At 40.1% G+C, this 17,213-nt stretch overlaps 1 protein-coding gene across 5 annotated transcripts in view; it reads left to right on the top strand.

Moving 5' to 3' along the window:
- Nucleotides 1–15,475, top strand: part of btbd11b (BTB (POZ) domain containing 11b) — a 75,126-nt gene extending 59,651 nt beyond the window's left edge. For 4 of the 5 annotated variants that reach the window (XM_044191948.1, XM_044191949.1, XM_044191951.1 and 1 more), the window contains 14 exons: nt 3,454–3,606; nt 3,891–4,056; nt 4,716–4,805; nt 6,608–6,709; nt 8,235–8,328; nt 8,603–8,738; nt 10,293–10,513; nt 10,649–10,827; nt 12,244–12,349; nt 12,673–12,775; nt 13,393–13,474; nt 13,588–13,656; nt 13,839–13,952; nt 14,191–15,475. In XM_044191948.1, the coding sequence (XP_044047883.1) occupies nt 3,454–3,606; nt 3,891–4,056; nt 4,716–4,805; nt 6,608–6,709; nt 8,235–8,328; nt 8,603–8,738; nt 10,293–10,513; nt 10,649–10,827; nt 12,244–12,349; nt 12,673–12,775; nt 13,393–13,474; nt 13,588–13,656; nt 13,839–13,952; nt 14,191–14,400 (1,825 nt within the window). In that variant the 3' untranslated portion in view covers nt 14,401–15,475. The remainder of the gene's footprint in view (nt 1–3,453; nt 3,607–3,890; nt 4,057–4,715; nt 4,806–6,607; nt 6,710–8,234; nt 8,329–8,602; nt 8,739–10,292; nt 10,514–10,648; nt 10,828–12,243; nt 12,350–12,672; nt 12,776–13,392; nt 13,475–13,587; nt 13,657–13,838; nt 13,953–14,190) is intronic. The other variant, XM_044191950.1, reaches the window with a different exon arrangement.
- The last annotated feature ends 1,738 nt before the right edge of the window (nt 15,476–17,213 follow it).

Genomic DNA, 17,213 nt, shown 5'->3' on the forward strand with positions numbered 1-17,213 from the left:
ATGTTGCTCTGTATCTGCTGAAAATAGGCAAGTGTTTGCCAATAAGTTTGCCATATCAAGTCAAAAAGTGATAAATATGTTGAAGTTGTGTTTACAGCTTGACTATTAAAAACTGGTGCCATTCTGGAACTAAGAACAGTAATTATGGCTTCTATCAACCTCTGTCAGTAACTGAGAAGATGGACATCAGCAGGTTTGTAGCAAAGCTAACAGCCTGTAACTGACAGAAATCTAAAACTCACATTTTCACAATAGAACAAAAAGCAAGCAACCTAGAGAAGAGATGTAACAGGAAAATGTAATAAAGAGGTAATACAGCACAATGTACAGTACAGTAGTACAAACAATTTTTTATTTGTTGTATTTGAGAAAGAAAGTTGTCAGTTGCAGTATCTAGATGTTTACTTGCACCTCCCACCATATTTGAACAGTGAAAAATGTTTTGAGCTTTTATACAGTGAGGTTTTTTAAAACTAGAACAAGGCAAAGTAATAGAATCATCTGGTATTGATTAATCCATCAGACCCCTTAACCTCATTTTGTACTGTGGAACAGTAAAAATATTGTACCTTTCGTGTTCACTGGGACAATAATAAAAGAACACCATGAGACCACAGAGAGAAAAAGTAGAAACTCCCTTGGGTTATCCACAATTTACACTCGTGCATCTGTCCTTCTTTTCACCTCAGTGTATAACTTTATAGACACTATCCAGTGGTAATGTTGAGAACTGAAGAGATCATTCTGCTGTAACTGTAAACCTCAGCAGACTTTTATTATATTTCTGGCTCTCTGTGCTCACCCCTGAAATGGCACACCAGATGTTTTCCTCTAGAAGCAAAGTACAGTTTTATATAAGTGAATTGTCAACTTATTGGCTACTTGAGTGAGCCCTCTGGGTGACCTGAGCAGTGGCAGGAAGGGGCTGTTGAAGTGGGTGTGCTCAGTCAGTATTTAGAATTATCGCCACTGACATAGTGGGACATTATCAGCCCGCAGCTGTAGGACTGTGCTGGTGACTTATGCGAGAATGACATAAGGATTAGGCAATGTTTCCATGGTGTTAATTCCCTTGATCCTTCATCCTGTAGTTTTTGGACACTTCACAGTTTTCCCACAAATCAGGAAAGCACAGAACAGTCCTCACAATCTTTGCAGTTTCTACTCATGAAACGCTTTTTCTGCTGGGTTTATGAGCTATTTCTTTAAAAAAAAATGTATTCATATTATATATATATATATATATATATATATATATATATATATATATATATATATACTCATATTTCACTGTAGCATTTGTACCTCGACCTGTTCAGTATTTCCTACAGTTTGGTGGAAACCCCTGTCAGCTTGTGGCAGAGGTGGGAAACAGTGCCGACAGTTGAGCCTGACCAGTCCTCCTCTGGGGTTCCAGACTTTATCGCCTGCAGTGGAGCAAGTTATCAGCTAATGTGTGTCCCAGGTGTCCCAACTCAAATACATTGATGTATGTCTGTTTCAGACATATTTAAGCACATTGCCAGAGCCACAATTAGGGAAAGCCCTGAGATGGCAACAACTTCCTCAAGAATGTCACAGCTTTATTGCAGTCCTTGAAAGAGGTTTGCATGGAAACAGCAAGACCTTGAACTTATTGTGAACTAGTGTTTCCGTTGGGCTTGTGAGGGAATGTATTGCCATTATATGTTCCTTGCATCTTGAGTAGGTGTTGTATGCTGCTTTAATGAACTCTGTGGAACCAATAACATCAAGTGGGTTTGCATTCCTTAGTAGATCAAACCATTATTAAAGGATCCTCGCATCAGCTCATAGTAGCATTGATGAGTGGCTAAATCCCGGAAGACTAGACCAAAGTACACACAGCATAGATATGTGACAGCTCATACAAAACACATGACATTTTTCTTATGAAATCAAACTAATTGTTAATGCTTTGATCTGAACATGCATATGTATATGCATACAAACAGATTTGACACACACTATTTAAATCTATTAGTTTAAAAGTGGATAACAAAGCAGTAAAACGTTCTTTAAAGCCCATATCATTCATTTGTTTTTTATACCTATGTGTATATTTACCCATGTGTAATGCATTATAATAGTCAATATCAGCCTTCATAATGTGTTATTTGTCTGATCATAATACTCCACAAAGTCATATTAATAACACGGTGCGTTCTGTAGCCATAAAGTAGTGTGGTTATGTTTTACATAATGTATCTATGACAGCTCATTGTTTTGCTTAAGTGAAAAAAGTGTGTATTTATATCCATAATATACTGTCAGTAACGAAGGTCAAAATGTGACATCGTGCATATGTATCTTCATGCATATGGATTCCATGTGGCTGTAGTAAACACAGTGGAGCAGATGAGTGGAGGAGAGAAGTAGACAGGAAGCCAGGAAAAGAAGTTATTTAATACATTCATACTCATGGGTTTTGTATTTAGCATATTTACATCTGTGGGTCCTGCAGAGCCAGAGTTCTCACTTAGAGATTTTCTGTCAATGAGAATGTGGTTCTGTTTTCTCTGTGTGCCACCACATTTCCACTTTGCTCTCTCAAGCCTTTCACTGTGAGAGCACTGATGTCAGTATCAACCGTGTGATGGTCATTTCCTGCCTCTGCCTAAGCTCTGCAGTACAGCAGGTTTGCAAAATACCAGTAAACCCTTAGTTTCCTTTAAGCAGATAGTGAGCTGTCAAAAATACTGTATGTTGGCATGTAGTAACCATTCTCTCCATCCATTATGTTTACAGAGAGCATCATGATGTTTATAAGACCTTATAATGTCGTGCAAAATAGATTAGAAACACAGAGCTATTGCAATACTTTCCCTGTAAAGTGGTATTCTGATACATGTAATGCCTTATGACTGTTATACATCACAATGCATTTTAAGGCATATAGAAACTATTATAATGCATTATGCATATGTTGCATTCTGTGGGTTTTTATAGCACATTATATAGATATGAGCTTCTTCAGTGTAACCATCTGAGCCTTAACAGCATCAGCACAGTATTATAACATCACTCTGTCAAGCTTCAGGTCTCTAGAATAGAGCAGAATAAGTAGTGAAATGATTCAGCACATAGTGGATAGAAATCTTCATAGTTGACACAGACTGTATTAACAGAATTTGCATTTTTTTCTTGCTATGATCTATGGTTTATAATCTATGCTATGATCATGCTCAGTTCAGACTTTCTCACATCAAAGTGGCTCTCTGTGACATACCAGTTTTGGGTCTTTGATTTAATCTTCAAAACGGAGTTCATCCTGTTCTCAAACATCCGCTCTACTGGGCAAGATCTCCAAAATAACATATGCAAATTCTGTATTAGGTGGATTTTCCTTGCAAGGGCCAGGGCACACTAAGTACTGACTGAAGTTCAGTGTTAGTCTCTGGTGGCCAGAACATGTGCCTCTATCTCCCCCTCCAGGCCGTTCATGGTGCTGCCACCTCTGATGGAGTGGGTGCGCGTGTCCGTGGTTCACACGGAACACAGACGCAGCTTCTCTGTGGACAGCGATGATGTCCGGCAGGCTGCCAGACTGCTGCTGCCTGGAGTGGACTGTGAGCCCCGTCAGCTTCGGTAAGGCTGTAAGCAGTCAGTGTACTCGCCTTTTAGCGTGTGTGCACCAAACCTCTTCATCTGCACATAGAAAACACCAGCAGGCGCACGTGTGAACTCGCACACAAACTCGCACATCAGTCATATGAGCAAGAAAAGATATGCGTATTTTCCATGCATCCTCCCTGTAGTGTTAAAAATATAAAGCTCGTCAGTTGTTCAGGGAAAATACATTGTTGGCGCATTGCAAACAGTCAAAATAGTCCACTTGCACTGCGAATCACTTCGTGTGCTTTGCTCTTCAGAACGGATGACTGCTTCTGTGCCTCGAGGAAACTGGATGCTGCCTCTACTGAAGCAAAGTTCCTGCAGGATCTGGGCTTCCGTATGCTCAGCTGTGGACGCACAGACCTGGTGAAGCAGGCTGTCAACCTGCTGGGGCCTGATGGTATCAACAGCATGAGTGAGCAGGTTAGAGACACAGTCAACACATTAAATAATGCATATACACGCACATTTACACTGATACACAGACATACACAGCCTGTGGAACAGAAAACTGTGGCTCCTTTACCTTTGAGCACCATGCAGTCTTGTGAGCAGAAAGGCAGTTATGAATATTAAAGCTCATTCTGACATATATTTTTCCTGCAGCTTTCCTGCCAAGGCTGCTCTGCATTATATCACAACTACCACCTCCAGTACAGTAAATCATCAGGGGAATACTGCAAGTGTAACTCGTGATTTTCCATGGGAAAATCAACATTTAGTTGGGGGCTGATCTAAGCAGAAACTTTCAAGTACAGAGTGTAGTACTGTATGTTTCTGCCAGGCAAGCTGTGCTGACGTCCCTGATAGCCCAGAGGAGATATTGACTCATATGGTATCCTTTAAAACGATCGATAGCAGAATATTACTCTCATCAGACTCAAGGTGCCAGGAGTGGAACTGTCAAGTTTAGAGCAGACCAAAAGTTCAGCCATGAAAAACAGTTTAAGTTAAACTTGTGGTCAATTAACAAAGTGGCACAATGTCAGATATGTGACATGGCCCTTCCTCAATAAAATAAAAAACTCAATCTCAAATATCAAAATTTAGAAAGGTTGTGTCTGTACCTGCGCTTGTTGCAGGGGATGACCCCGCTGATGTACGCTTGTGTCCGTGGAGACGAAGCCATGGTACAGATGCTGCTGGATGCGGGAGCTGATATTAACAGCGAGGTCAGTGCTGATGAAGTTTTTACAGCTGTTCTGGTTTCGTCATTGGGTAGATCAAAGTCAAATGAAGGAAGGATCATAGAATCACACAGAGCAGAATGGAGTGTACATTGCCCTTATCAGATAAACAGAAATATCTTCAACTTTTTAAAATATGAAACTGATCCAGCCAGTATTTTTGAAATTTTAGTGAGAGACATCAGCATTGTATCAAGTAGGAATGTTTTTTATGACAGGTGAGAGGTGTTGACAGGACCTTGTATTATGTATGTATATATATATATATATATATATATATATACATATCTCAAAATGATAGTCTTGAAGTCAACAATGTTATTAAATACTGAAAACTGAAGTGTGTGGTGTTGAATTGGAGAAAACCATGTTGTCCCTCATCTCCCCTTCTTTGTTCTCTCCCATGTGTCATGGTGCTAAATGTGTAAGAGCTGAAGATCATGAGGCACTGACTGCCCTGCCACGTTAGAGGATATGTAGCAGTGTACAAACAGACTGAAAATGTATGTGCAATGAAACTCACTTGCATTTGAGTATTTAGAGCTTAAAAACATGACACAGAGGTTTGCTGCTGAGTAATTTTTTCTCTGTTAGGGAAAAAAGTGATAAAGATCGCCTGACTTAAAGCAAACTGAATTCCTCACAGACTCGGCAGAGATTAGAGATGGCATCCTTTGACTCTGTGCAGACTTCAGAGAGGTGGTTCAGTTAAGGCCTCATGATCCTGGTCTTCGTTAGTCACCTCGGCAACAACATGTCCCATCATTGTTGATTTGCAGTCCACTGCATTCAAGACCCCTGGCCAAAGCACAAAGCACAGTCGACTAAAATATAAAGACCCATTTTATGCATCTGGTTTTGAACTTGGTTTGCATTTGATCAGTTGCATTTTGAAATGTTCTTTGCCTCTTATGTGTGCAAACATGCTTCTTTCATTATCTGGGCAGCCTCAAAATCATTTATATTCTTTAAATTCTCTCAAAGTTAGAATCATTGATTACACTTTATAATACAGCCCACTATTTACAGTTGTATCATTTTGTTGTATGAATCACATACCAATAAAATACTTAGCGGTTCATTCTGGTACTCAAATGTAGGTACAGTGGAAGAAGCACACCAACGTACTTATTGGGGACTTGACAAACATTAGCCCACTGCATAGGTGATACCAGCTTGCATTCTTTGGATTGACAGTGTAGATGCTGCCTTCTGACAAAAACTGCTATAGAAACACAGTTGTTATAGAGACCAGCTTTTATTTCCGGTGACAATATAGCAACAATAAACCTTAAAGAACACAAAACATTAATTCCCCATTGTTCCATAACCAGCATGAGGAAAATATGTGCCTTTGTGCTTTATTCATGTGACTGTGTCTCATGTATGTCACACTTTCATTTGGCTCATCATTATTCATTGCAGCCTGACCAGAGATATGAGCCTTAGAGAGGTCGGGTCAGAGCCCTGTCAGAGAAATTCACAGTGGAGGCTGAAAAGATCAGAGTGAAACCATTAGGACGACGCCTAACTAGACAGATCAATCCATCGTGTTCATTAGGAGACGAACAACACAGTGACAGGATGTCCTCCGCAGCCCCAGGGTTCCTAGTTAATTACCCTACTTATTAGTTTCTCCTGCAGAGCTTCCTGTCCCCCCTTTCCCCCCTGCAGCTGCTTGTCTTGTGCTCCGTAGGCCATGCAGTAGTTCTAATGGCTTCATATCTCTCTCCCTCACCTTTCTCCCTCCTACCTACCCAACCCACCTACCTGTGTCCCTCCCCCAGGTGCCAAACTCAGTGCACAAGCACCCCTCAGTCTTTCCCGAAACGCGGCAGGCGACGCCCCTCACTTTCGCTGTGTTACACGGACATGTGCCTGTGGTGCAGGTAGTGATGCCCTTTCTCACCTGTGATTCTCTCATGACCTCTCGTTGTGCTTCAGCTCATGGTTGGTCATCATTGTCATTTTTGTCATCAAAGCTTCTTGGTGGTGATGATGATAATGGTTCTCCACTACGAGTTTTCTCCTGTCTCTCTTTTTTATTTTCATTATTCAAAATTACTGAGATGCTGTTTGTGTGATGTACAATTTGATCTTTGTGTCTGGGCATTTACCCAGACAATCTTTAAGTCTGAACAATTGTGTTGATGGCCTCCTGAACCTCCTGTGAATTAGCATTTTTGATCAAATGGATCAGGCTGCATTTAGCGAGTGGAAAATGGAAACACAGTGACCTAATTGTTATCGAACTCATTTAACTAATTCAGATTGTCCTCTAAATGATCTGTCCATTGGATTTTGAATCATTAAATTCTAATGGAAAATGTTTGAGCCATGTTATGTTAAAAAGATTCAATTCAGAGTAAAAGTGTATTGTCATTTAATATATAATCATGTCCCACTCAATTTTCCAAGATATTAATTTTAAATGCAAGTCATTTTTCATCTTATTAGGTGAAATAAAGTTCTGATATTCAGGAACTTCTTTAGTTAATTTTCTCAGTTACAGCCGGTGCATGAGTACTGTTATATAAGATGAATTTAAATATAAAATACGCACCAAATTACAGTTAAAATAATAATAATAAAAAAATCAATAAAACAGTAAAACAGACTTATGAGACTATATTCTATTTAGCCTGCTATGACAATTTGGCTCATAGTCATTACTGCTGCATTTGCAGTTAAAAATATCAGCAAACATTAAAAGAATAATTTGACATTTGGGGAAATAAGCTTATGCACGCCCTTGCCAAGAGTTGGATGAAAAGATTGATACCACTCTCATGTCTTTACTGTAAACATGAAGCTGGAGCCAGGAGATGGTTAGCTTAGCTTACATGTTGCATAAACACTGGAAACAGGGAGAAACCACTAGCCTGGCTCTGTCCGAAGGTAACAAAATCAGCCTACCAGCATCTCTAAAGCTCACTAATTTTTTCTTTTTTTGTTTAATCCATACATAAAACTAAGTGTAAAAATGACAAATTTAGGTTTTGACTATTTCTTGCTAAGCTAATTGACTGCTAGCTGTGCTTCATATCTAACGGCAGATGTGAGAGTGGTATCAATCATCTCATCTCACTCTCAGCAAGAAAGCAACGTGTGTTTCCCAAAATGTTGAACTATTCCTTTAAATAGTGGAAACACAGAAATTAAATTAAGTATCTGAAGAACAACAGTTTGAAAAATTCGGAAATCTAAAAGTTGGGTGTACAGTACAGGCATCGTTGTAAACTAGCAGTGTAGAAGTTAAATATGAACCAGTCACCAGATGAGAGAAGCTGAATTCTACCAGGCTGACTTCAAATCATTCTCATCAGCCATCAGCCTTTTCTCCTCACCCTCCTCTCTCTGTCTACCTTTCTCTTTCCCATCATGCCCCTCCGTGTCACCACCCGACCTCTGTAGCTGTTGCTGGATGCCAAAGCCAACGTGGAGGGGTCCCTGCAGGATGGGATGGAGAACTACACAGAGACCCCGCTGCAGCTGGCTGCTGCTGCAGGTACAGAGACACAGCGTGACTCTCATCCTCTGCCTCCTGTCCAGCTGTACTGAAACACCAGCTGGCCGTCCATAACCAGCTGATAACAACAGCATGATCATTATTACTTCAGAGGCATATTTATCCTGGGGGCTAGAAAAATAAAGACAAATATAGGCATGCATGCAGAATAATGATGACAAGTTTGCCTCACTCACTGCCATTTTTCTGGTTTAATCTTATTGTGTTTGTGTGTGTGTATGTATAAGCTCTGCCAATTGTTTTTCATGCACAGGTAACTTTGAGCTTGTGAGTTTGCTGCTGGAGCGGGGGGCGGACCCCATGGTGGGAACCATGTACCGTAATGGCATTTCCACCGCGCCGCAGGGAGACATGAACTCCTACAGCCTGGCAGCAGCTCACGGACACAGGTAGGTAACACACACACACACATTGATGTTCAATCATGAGTACACACTCCCGAGTGAATAAACATGAAAGAGACACAAGCTCACTCTGTTCGTACTGTGTATTCAGCATATAATCTTGTTTATGCACAAACACAATCTCATCAGAGCATGTCCATGAAATTGACACCTCAACTGTTGAATTGGTTGGTGTCATTAGATGTCTACTACTGTCTGACCAAACTCCTTTTGCTTGAGATGGTACAACGTAAACTAAAAACAGGACAACCATCGTAAATGTATGAAAAATAAAGACTTAATTAAATATAGCATGGTTTCAATGTGCCACATTACAGCGCTAAAACCACATTTCAACATTTACCTCTTTTGAAATTCATGAACTTCCTCAACCTTTGTTCACATTCAGTTTGTTGCAAGTATTGTGGGAATCTCTGTCCATGTGTGCCAAGACCATAAAAGTCCAACATTTTAGTTTTCCTCTTTATGTTAATAATCCATAAGCATGTATTCAGAATAGTTTTTGGTAATGCTTTATTTTACAGGGCCTTAATTTTCAGTTGCCTGTATACACATTTTTCATTTTTGCATGTTCAGCTGACCAGCTGTGCACTTACTAAAAGACTGTCTACGTTATGCAAGCAATTAATTGTAATTCACTATAAGTGTGCCAATTAAATACTGTCTATGTTTCCCCTATAATTAGTAACAAATGACATAGTTATTTCCACAAAACGTCATGCAAATTATGAGGAATTTATTCTGAAATGCTGCTGACCTGTAAAATAGAGCATTACCTAATTTTTCCCAATGAGTTTTTGTTTGTGTCATGCAATTTCCATCAAACCTAGATACACTGGCGCTGTGTTTTGGTACACAGCGCCAGTGTATCTAACTGTATTTGGCAACAATATACCAGCTATATTGGGTTGGCAGCTATATTTTATGAGACGTAAGCCAATAAATTAAAGATCGGGCATGGTCTATCACATAAATGACACACACTCAATCTTTTTATCCGGTTCTCACAAAATGACACAGATATTGGTAACAGGAGCATCAAGCTTTCCTAAAAAGACATATCCAAGTTGGTCCACATGGAGGACCAAACATATTAAAAATGTACCATAGAAATTAAAAACATAATTTCAGCATATATGATTAATTCCCCTACTATTTGAAGTTTTGGTGCATGTAAATTACAAAAAAAAGTGTTCTCTAGTCACTTATACCTATTTAACACCAAATATAGTAGATTGTCCATTCTACAAATCTACAATTCTTTGTAAGCCATTTGTATAGCTAACCATACTTGTTAATTAAAACTATGCTATATGCAGCAATAACAAGTCAAAGCTGTGAGACAGTTAATTTCAGATTGTCAGTAATGACCATAACTCAGTGACTGTCATATCACTTTGAAGATATACAGAAGTGTATAATACAAATGCACTTGGCGATATTGGACAGGAGACACAAACTCATGCAATAAAAAGCAAATAAATAGAGTCATATAATCTGTACAGACCAGTCTGTTTTGTTTTTGTGCTTTTGTTCTAGAAATGTGTTCCGTAAGCTGCTGTCCCACACGGAGAAGGGGAAAGGGGACATCTTATCCCTGGAAGAGATTCTGGCAGAGGGTTCGGAGCTGGAAGGTAGAAGTCAGTCTCATATTGACCTGATCCGAACTGGGAAGGCCAAGCTTAAAGCCCTGAAAGAAGCCATGTATCACAGTGCAGAACACGGGCATGTAGACATCACCATAGATATAAGGAGCCTTGGTTAGTTTCTGTAAACACTCTCTAAAACATGTGTATGCGGTTTCTACAGTCTCACATTCTGTATGCAACATTAGTACCTTCTTTGTGTGTGTTTGTGTGTGCATTTGATACATTTCATCTGTCACTATTTCCCAGGGGTTCCATGGACTTTGCACACTTGGCTGGAGTCTCTGCGCACATGTTTTCATCAGCAACGCCGCCCTCTGATCCAGGGTCTTCTGAAAGAGTTCAGCTGCATTGAGGAAGAGGAGTACACTGAGGAGCTCATCACGCATGGCCTGCCTCTTATGTTCCAGATCCTCAGAGCTAGCAAGGTACTGCTGGTCTGTGTCACCTGTTAAATCACTTTGGATTTCAGTTGGATTTCAAATCTACATTTTGATCTCAACCTTTAAAAAGTTTACATCTTCATTTTATATTCTATACTTTCAAATATATCAGCTCTGTTTACTGAGCTCCTCTCTTTTTGTATGATTGTCATTAGGTAGCCAGGTCATCAGCTTCACCGAGACTGACAGAGCCCCAGGGGCCTACTCAATATCAATTACCTAAAATGATAATAATTTCTGACATGCCCCCCGCTCCTCGCTGTTGCTGCTCATTAGATCAGGGCCCTGTCTCATTACTTAAGCTCATGATCCCCTTGGTAGGCCATATTAGATTTAAAACAGCACATCATTGTCCCGTCTGGCACCTCTGTTTGTTTTGCCTTGGCTTAGTGGTGCCCTGCCGGTGAGATGAGTTTTGCTTTCATTGCTGATATGAGAAAAAACACTGCTGTGCGCGCGTGCACACACACACACACACACTCACACACACTCACATAGATAAAACACTCAAGCAGAACTGCAGGAACTCGCATGCATCTGAAATCCCATACCGACAGTATTTCTTTCTCTCTCTCACACACACAAACTCATACACTCAGCCTTCAGCCTTCAGTGGATTGTTGCAGTTATCAGTCCTTGTCTATACGTCTTGGTTGATGTATGGTGGGGCCAGTGACCCTCATCTCTATGAGGGCCTCAGGTTCCCTACAGTTCAGTTTGATTCAATTCAATTAATCTATCTCACACTGTCACACATTGTGTCTGGCTGCTGAATGTGGGGGAAATTACAGAAATGTGTATTTGTTCCTGGTGGAGTAGGTGGCTGTTAATAGCCGTTTGTTGGCGTCATGCTTCAGTAAGAGCAAGCAGCCTGACTGCACACATGGGGCTTGTAGTGTTGCGCACCGCTGCTGCAGCTGAATGGCACTGCTCCTCCCCCTTCAGTTTAAGCACCACACACTCTGGTGGAAAGTTAGGTTTAAGGGTGCAAAGATCTTACTCTCCTGTCTTTCTCTTTCTCACACTCCTACAGTAGCTCGGCCTGTCGCGGTGTTCCCCATCACAGGCCGAGTGTGAGGCCTAATCTCTAAGGAACTGAGGCTATAAGAAATAAGACTGATATTCATCTGATCCGCTTTCAAAGGTGTGAGATAGCCATGAATATGTGGCTTATTGGAACAATTGCTTGAATAAAGTCTTTGCTGAGCGTGATAGAAGGCTGCAGAAGTTTAACCTCTCTTACTGTGCTGATAATTGTGTTGGGGATGTTTGTGTAGGAGAGGAGCATTACAGTAAGTGCTTGTGTTCTTGTGCAACATGGACTCCTGGATGTTGGCAGAGCCCGCCCAAGCAGCTTTCCTCACCCTCTGATGTTTTGTTACTCTGTCTGTGTTTTGTCAGAATGAGGTGATCAGTCAGCAGCTGTCTGCAACCTTCACCCAGTGTTATGGACCCTACCCCATCCCAAAACTGGTGGAGATCAAGAGGAAGCAGTCGTCACGCCTGGGTGAGGACCTGTCTGTATACTGTCATAATCTATACTGTTTAACAGTGGAAAAATACAGCATTAAGGCAGCACAAAAGCACTACTCTGATGTATTTGTTTGAGTCGGCTGTTACTAGTAAATGCCTAATGCGGGAAAATGGGAAGTGCAGATAACGCCATCTAGTGTTCAGGGATTTAAATAGAAATTGTAAAAAAAAAAAAAAAAAGGTTTAAAAAGTAGCAGAAATGTATCTAAAATGGCCATTAAAGCTAGGTTGCACACCCCATTTGTTTTTGTTTTTCATGATAATCAGAAAAACATCATCTGGCCATGTGTCTTTCAGATCCTCACTTCCTGAACAACAAAGAGATGTCAGATGTGACCTTTTTGGTGGAGGGGAAGCCATTTTACGCCCACAAAGTCCTGCTCTTTACAGCTTCCAACAGGTACACTCACTTAAACATCTGCTTTCAAATATCCAAGTACAGGAAATATGTATATACAGTCATTTTTGTAGCATATGACTCTGCTGTATATGACACTATGTAGGCTCTGAATTATGTGACTGTAAATTGTAATGTGAAAAGATAAATTAATTTATACAGCAATAACCAAACACTTAACATGGTGTGTTGATATGCTGTTGAGATGTGATGTCAGTACTGTACATTTCTTCGTGCTGATCCATAAAGTAATTTTTTCCTGCCCCCGGGATCTTGACAGACGTCCATTTCATTCTCATGCCATGTCACATTGATGATAACCAATCAATGCTGTCATAAAGTGACTGAAGAGAAAGGACAAATCGCTCAAATGTGTTGATATAATGTCCTCAGAGAAAACATAAAATAACTCATTAAGCTCATTTTAAAATTAACCCATTACTGTAGAATAATTCAAGGCTTATTGTGCTCTCGCTCCATGCTATTAGCTACTGTATATTATTAAGGTTTATTCCCCTTCACAGAGTGTTAGAAACATGAATGAAATACCAAAATACTGCATTACAGTAAGGCTGATCTTTCCTCTCTCGCTCTCTCTACCTCTTTTTCTTTCTCTCAAGGTTTAAAACTCTTCTAGCAAACAGACCTTGCGGAGAAAACACATGCATTGAAATCAGCAATGTCAAATATCACATTTTTCAGGTGAGAAACTTTTTAATTACATTTGAACCACTTATTCATACTCCTTCTTTCAGAAATTCATATTGTATTTATCCTTGTATGGGAGCTGTGCAATATTTGTTTCCTCTTTTCAGCTGGTGATGCAGTATCTCTACTTTGGAGGGACAGAAGCTCTGCACATCAGGAACACTGATATTATGGAGGTTATTACCATTATAACCTGCCAGCTATATTATTAAGCTTACACTGAAAACAAACAAACCTTTATACTATGAAACAGTTCCTCACTTATGGATACTGAACTGTTTAAATGTTACGATAATGTCAATGATCAAATACAAAACACATTCTAAACATTAATTTGAATTGATTGTGTTTTTTCCAGCTTCTGTCTGCAGCCAAGTTCTTCCAGCTGGAGGCGCTACAGAGGCACTGTGAGATTATCTGCTCCAAGAACATTAACACTGAAACGTGTGTGGAGATCTACAACCATACCAAGGTGCAAAAATAGAAGAGAATACACCCACACTAATACTACTGGACAGTACAAAAACAAGCTATGCTACAAAGCAATTTAAAGTGTTGTGGATAAAAGTGTCCACTACATGCAACTATTGCTGCACATTGAGTTTGATCCAAGAATTTGATCTTTAATTTTTTTTTTTAAATGTGTTGTTAAAATTCTGTTTTCAGTGATAACCAACCATATTTCGCCCCTTATTTATTTATTTTTACAGTTTCTTGATGCTCCAGACTTGGCGTCCTATATAGAGGGCTACTTCCTAAAGAACATGGTAATGCTGATCGAGTTGGAGCCATTTAAACAGCTGCTGTACGACACACCTCCGGATAGCCCCGGCTGTGACATCCTGCAGGCCCTGGAGAAAACCCTGGCCATCCGCATCCAGTCCATCCACCTGTCCTCCTCGAAGGGATCCATCGTCTGATCTCATGACCTTTTCACACAGGATCAGAGAATATTTATCAGAGCGATATCAGAGACATGACACTGTATTGAGATGTATCTGAGTGTCGGATCATTTCAAGTGAAAGAGAAAAATAAGACTTGTGGACTGTCCAGTTCTTTGTCTCTGTGAAGCTCATCAGTTGCTAATATGCTTCTTGTTATCTTAGCACAGGTTATACATACATTACTGTAACAATGTCCCTCATTCAGCAAATATTTCTCAGTTATTGTTGAACTTAATGGATCAGGTGGGACTATCAAAACTCAGAGGAAGAGTTGCAACCAACTGCAACAGTCAGAGCATCTGAATACATGGCTCAACGTGTTGAGACGATAAACAACCTCAGCGTAATGTGATAAGCCATGAGTGTATCCTTTCCTGGCTGTGAGGAAGAACTACTGCCTCATGTTGTGATTATTTGCTTAAACATGTGTACCTGTGCAGAGTAATTTGTATATTTGTCAGTCACTTAGCATTATCTGTGCTGATTACTTCTTAAAGCCAAACAAGACAATTAACTGACAGGTACCTGTAATGTGAGTGACGCAAAAGAGGGACTTTCATCGCGTAACTTTGGGCAACTGGGTGGGAAAGAGAACTTTTCCTTCCTCCACTACTGTGTAAATATTGTTCATAAAAAACAGATAATGTAAGTTAATGTATATATCCACTGATGTTTTCTCTCTTTACTGTTAGATATCGCTGTAAAAACAAAAAGCTCATCTTTTAAATATCTGTGTTTAAATGTTGCATGTCAGGGGGATGACTGTGTTTTGGTTTTTCTGTTTGAACTGTTGGAAGATAACATTGAGGAGCTGCTTTCACACTTATAAGACTGGAAGTTGGGCGAGAATATTTTTGTCATCAGCATGGGTCACTAGATGTGTAACAGTCAAATAGTGTCGCCATTTCGTGTGTGAGAGGCTCCAGGCCTGTTTAGTCCTGAAGTGGGAACATTATGCTGTCAGCTGTTTTCCAGGGATTGTGAAACCACATGACATGTATATGTGTGACTTGATATATCTTTCCTCTATAAAGATTAATATAAAGAATACTATGAATCTGCTCTTAGATTCTTCTGGTGCAGTCTTGGGCTCAAAAATACCCACAAGGGGACATCTATTATTCTGTGTGATGTAACATTTTGAAAGGGTTAAAGTCAGTTGTTGTTTTGTTCTCCAGAGATAAAAGGTTAGATCTAGCTAGGGGGGTGGTTTAATTTGGCACCCAACTGCACACAAGCCAATGCAGTCTTAGATAAATAGCCTGAAATCAATGAGGAAAAAATAGAAAAGAAAGGAAAAACCTTTGAACAAGTTTCTTGAATAGAGCCCCAAAACTGACAAAATGTTGTAATAAAACTAACGTTGCATCAGCCAGTTTAATGTTAATCATCCATATACTGTACAGCATATTGCTGTAAGACTAAAGTAGCTAAATCATTTTGGTTGGCAAGCTAACACCAACAAAGTTAGCACGCTAATGCTACTTGGAAGTTCCCAGACACCATGCTTTTATCTTAATAATTATCTTCACCTTCAAGTGCATGCTTTTTGTCTTCATCAAGGACCAAAAAGGAGGTCTTGGGCTTTATTGTGTTGTCCTTGACAATTTGGAGATGTGCATCATTTAAAGTCTCTTTTCTCATAATGTCAAACAACCTTAACTAAAACCATCCAATTAGCCTTAGCTAGCTAACTTTGGCTTGTCAGAAAACCTACTACATTTTGTCAGTTTTGGGGCTCCATACTCACATGGTGAAATGCCTGTTATTTCAGTGAGCCAATATGCTGTAGGTATGTTTCACATTGTTTGAAGTAGTTTGCCGATGTGCCAAGTTCAAAGAGGTGGAGGTGCAGAGGGGGTGTCATGGTCAGAGAGGGAGACGGACAGACAGGTGTAAAGCAAATCAGAGGGAAAAGCATAACATAACATCCGACATAAAGTATAAACCTATAAAGAGAAGTAGAAATAGAGAATCCAAGCTGTGCAGAGAGAACAGACCTAGCCTTGTTCTCTACTGCTCCACTCTCTTGCCAAACAAAGGTAAAACCAAAGCAGTGAAAACCCTGTGTGGGGTCCCTCTGTACTGCTGTTGTCAGTGAGATGCTGCTGAATAGATTTCCCCTCCCACTTCTCATGCAGACATGCATTGTGTATCGATTTAAAATAAGAGAGATTTGCGGTGCCATCAGGAGATATTTAGTTAACTTTTTCTAAACTCTTAACACGGTTCTCTTTACCGACATGCTTGATGAGCAGCATCAAGGAGAGATAATTGGCACAGCTGAACCCGGTTAACTAATTATGCTCTCCTTAAATACAGTAGCATGCTGGACACAAGGAGGGAAGAAGCAGAGGCAGTCGGAGAAACGGCAGATGTAGAGGGAAAGATTGTGTGGAGAAAAAGAAATAAAGAAAGAATAAACTGAAAACGTGGTCTCAGCATGTATCTCAGGGCCAAAGGAACTCATGGTAGCATGATTCGGCTACAACTCCGTCTGCTTCTTCCCTCCTTGTGTCCAGCATGCTCCTGTATTTAAAGGAGAGCATAATTAGTTATCTGGGTTCAGCTGTGCCAATTATCTCTCCTTGATGCTGCTCACCTGAACAACTCCACCACCTCTCCCTCTGCAGCTGACAGCTACCCATACCCACCTCCACAGTGTCAAAGCAATGAAAAGTCATCCACACTTTATTCCACATTGACTTGTGTTGTGAGAAGAGTTTTGAAAAAGTGAACCCATTATTGAGAAATGTGTTACCAATTGTAAAAAAAAAAAAGGAAGAAA

The sequence above is a fragment of the Siniperca chuatsi genome, linkage group LG4, assembly GCF_020085105.1.
Source record: "Siniperca chuatsi isolate FFG_IHB_CAS linkage group LG4, ASM2008510v1, whole genome shotgun sequence".
Lineage (NCBI taxonomy): Eukaryota > Metazoa > Chordata > Actinopteri > Centrarchiformes > Sinipercidae > Siniperca > Siniperca chuatsi.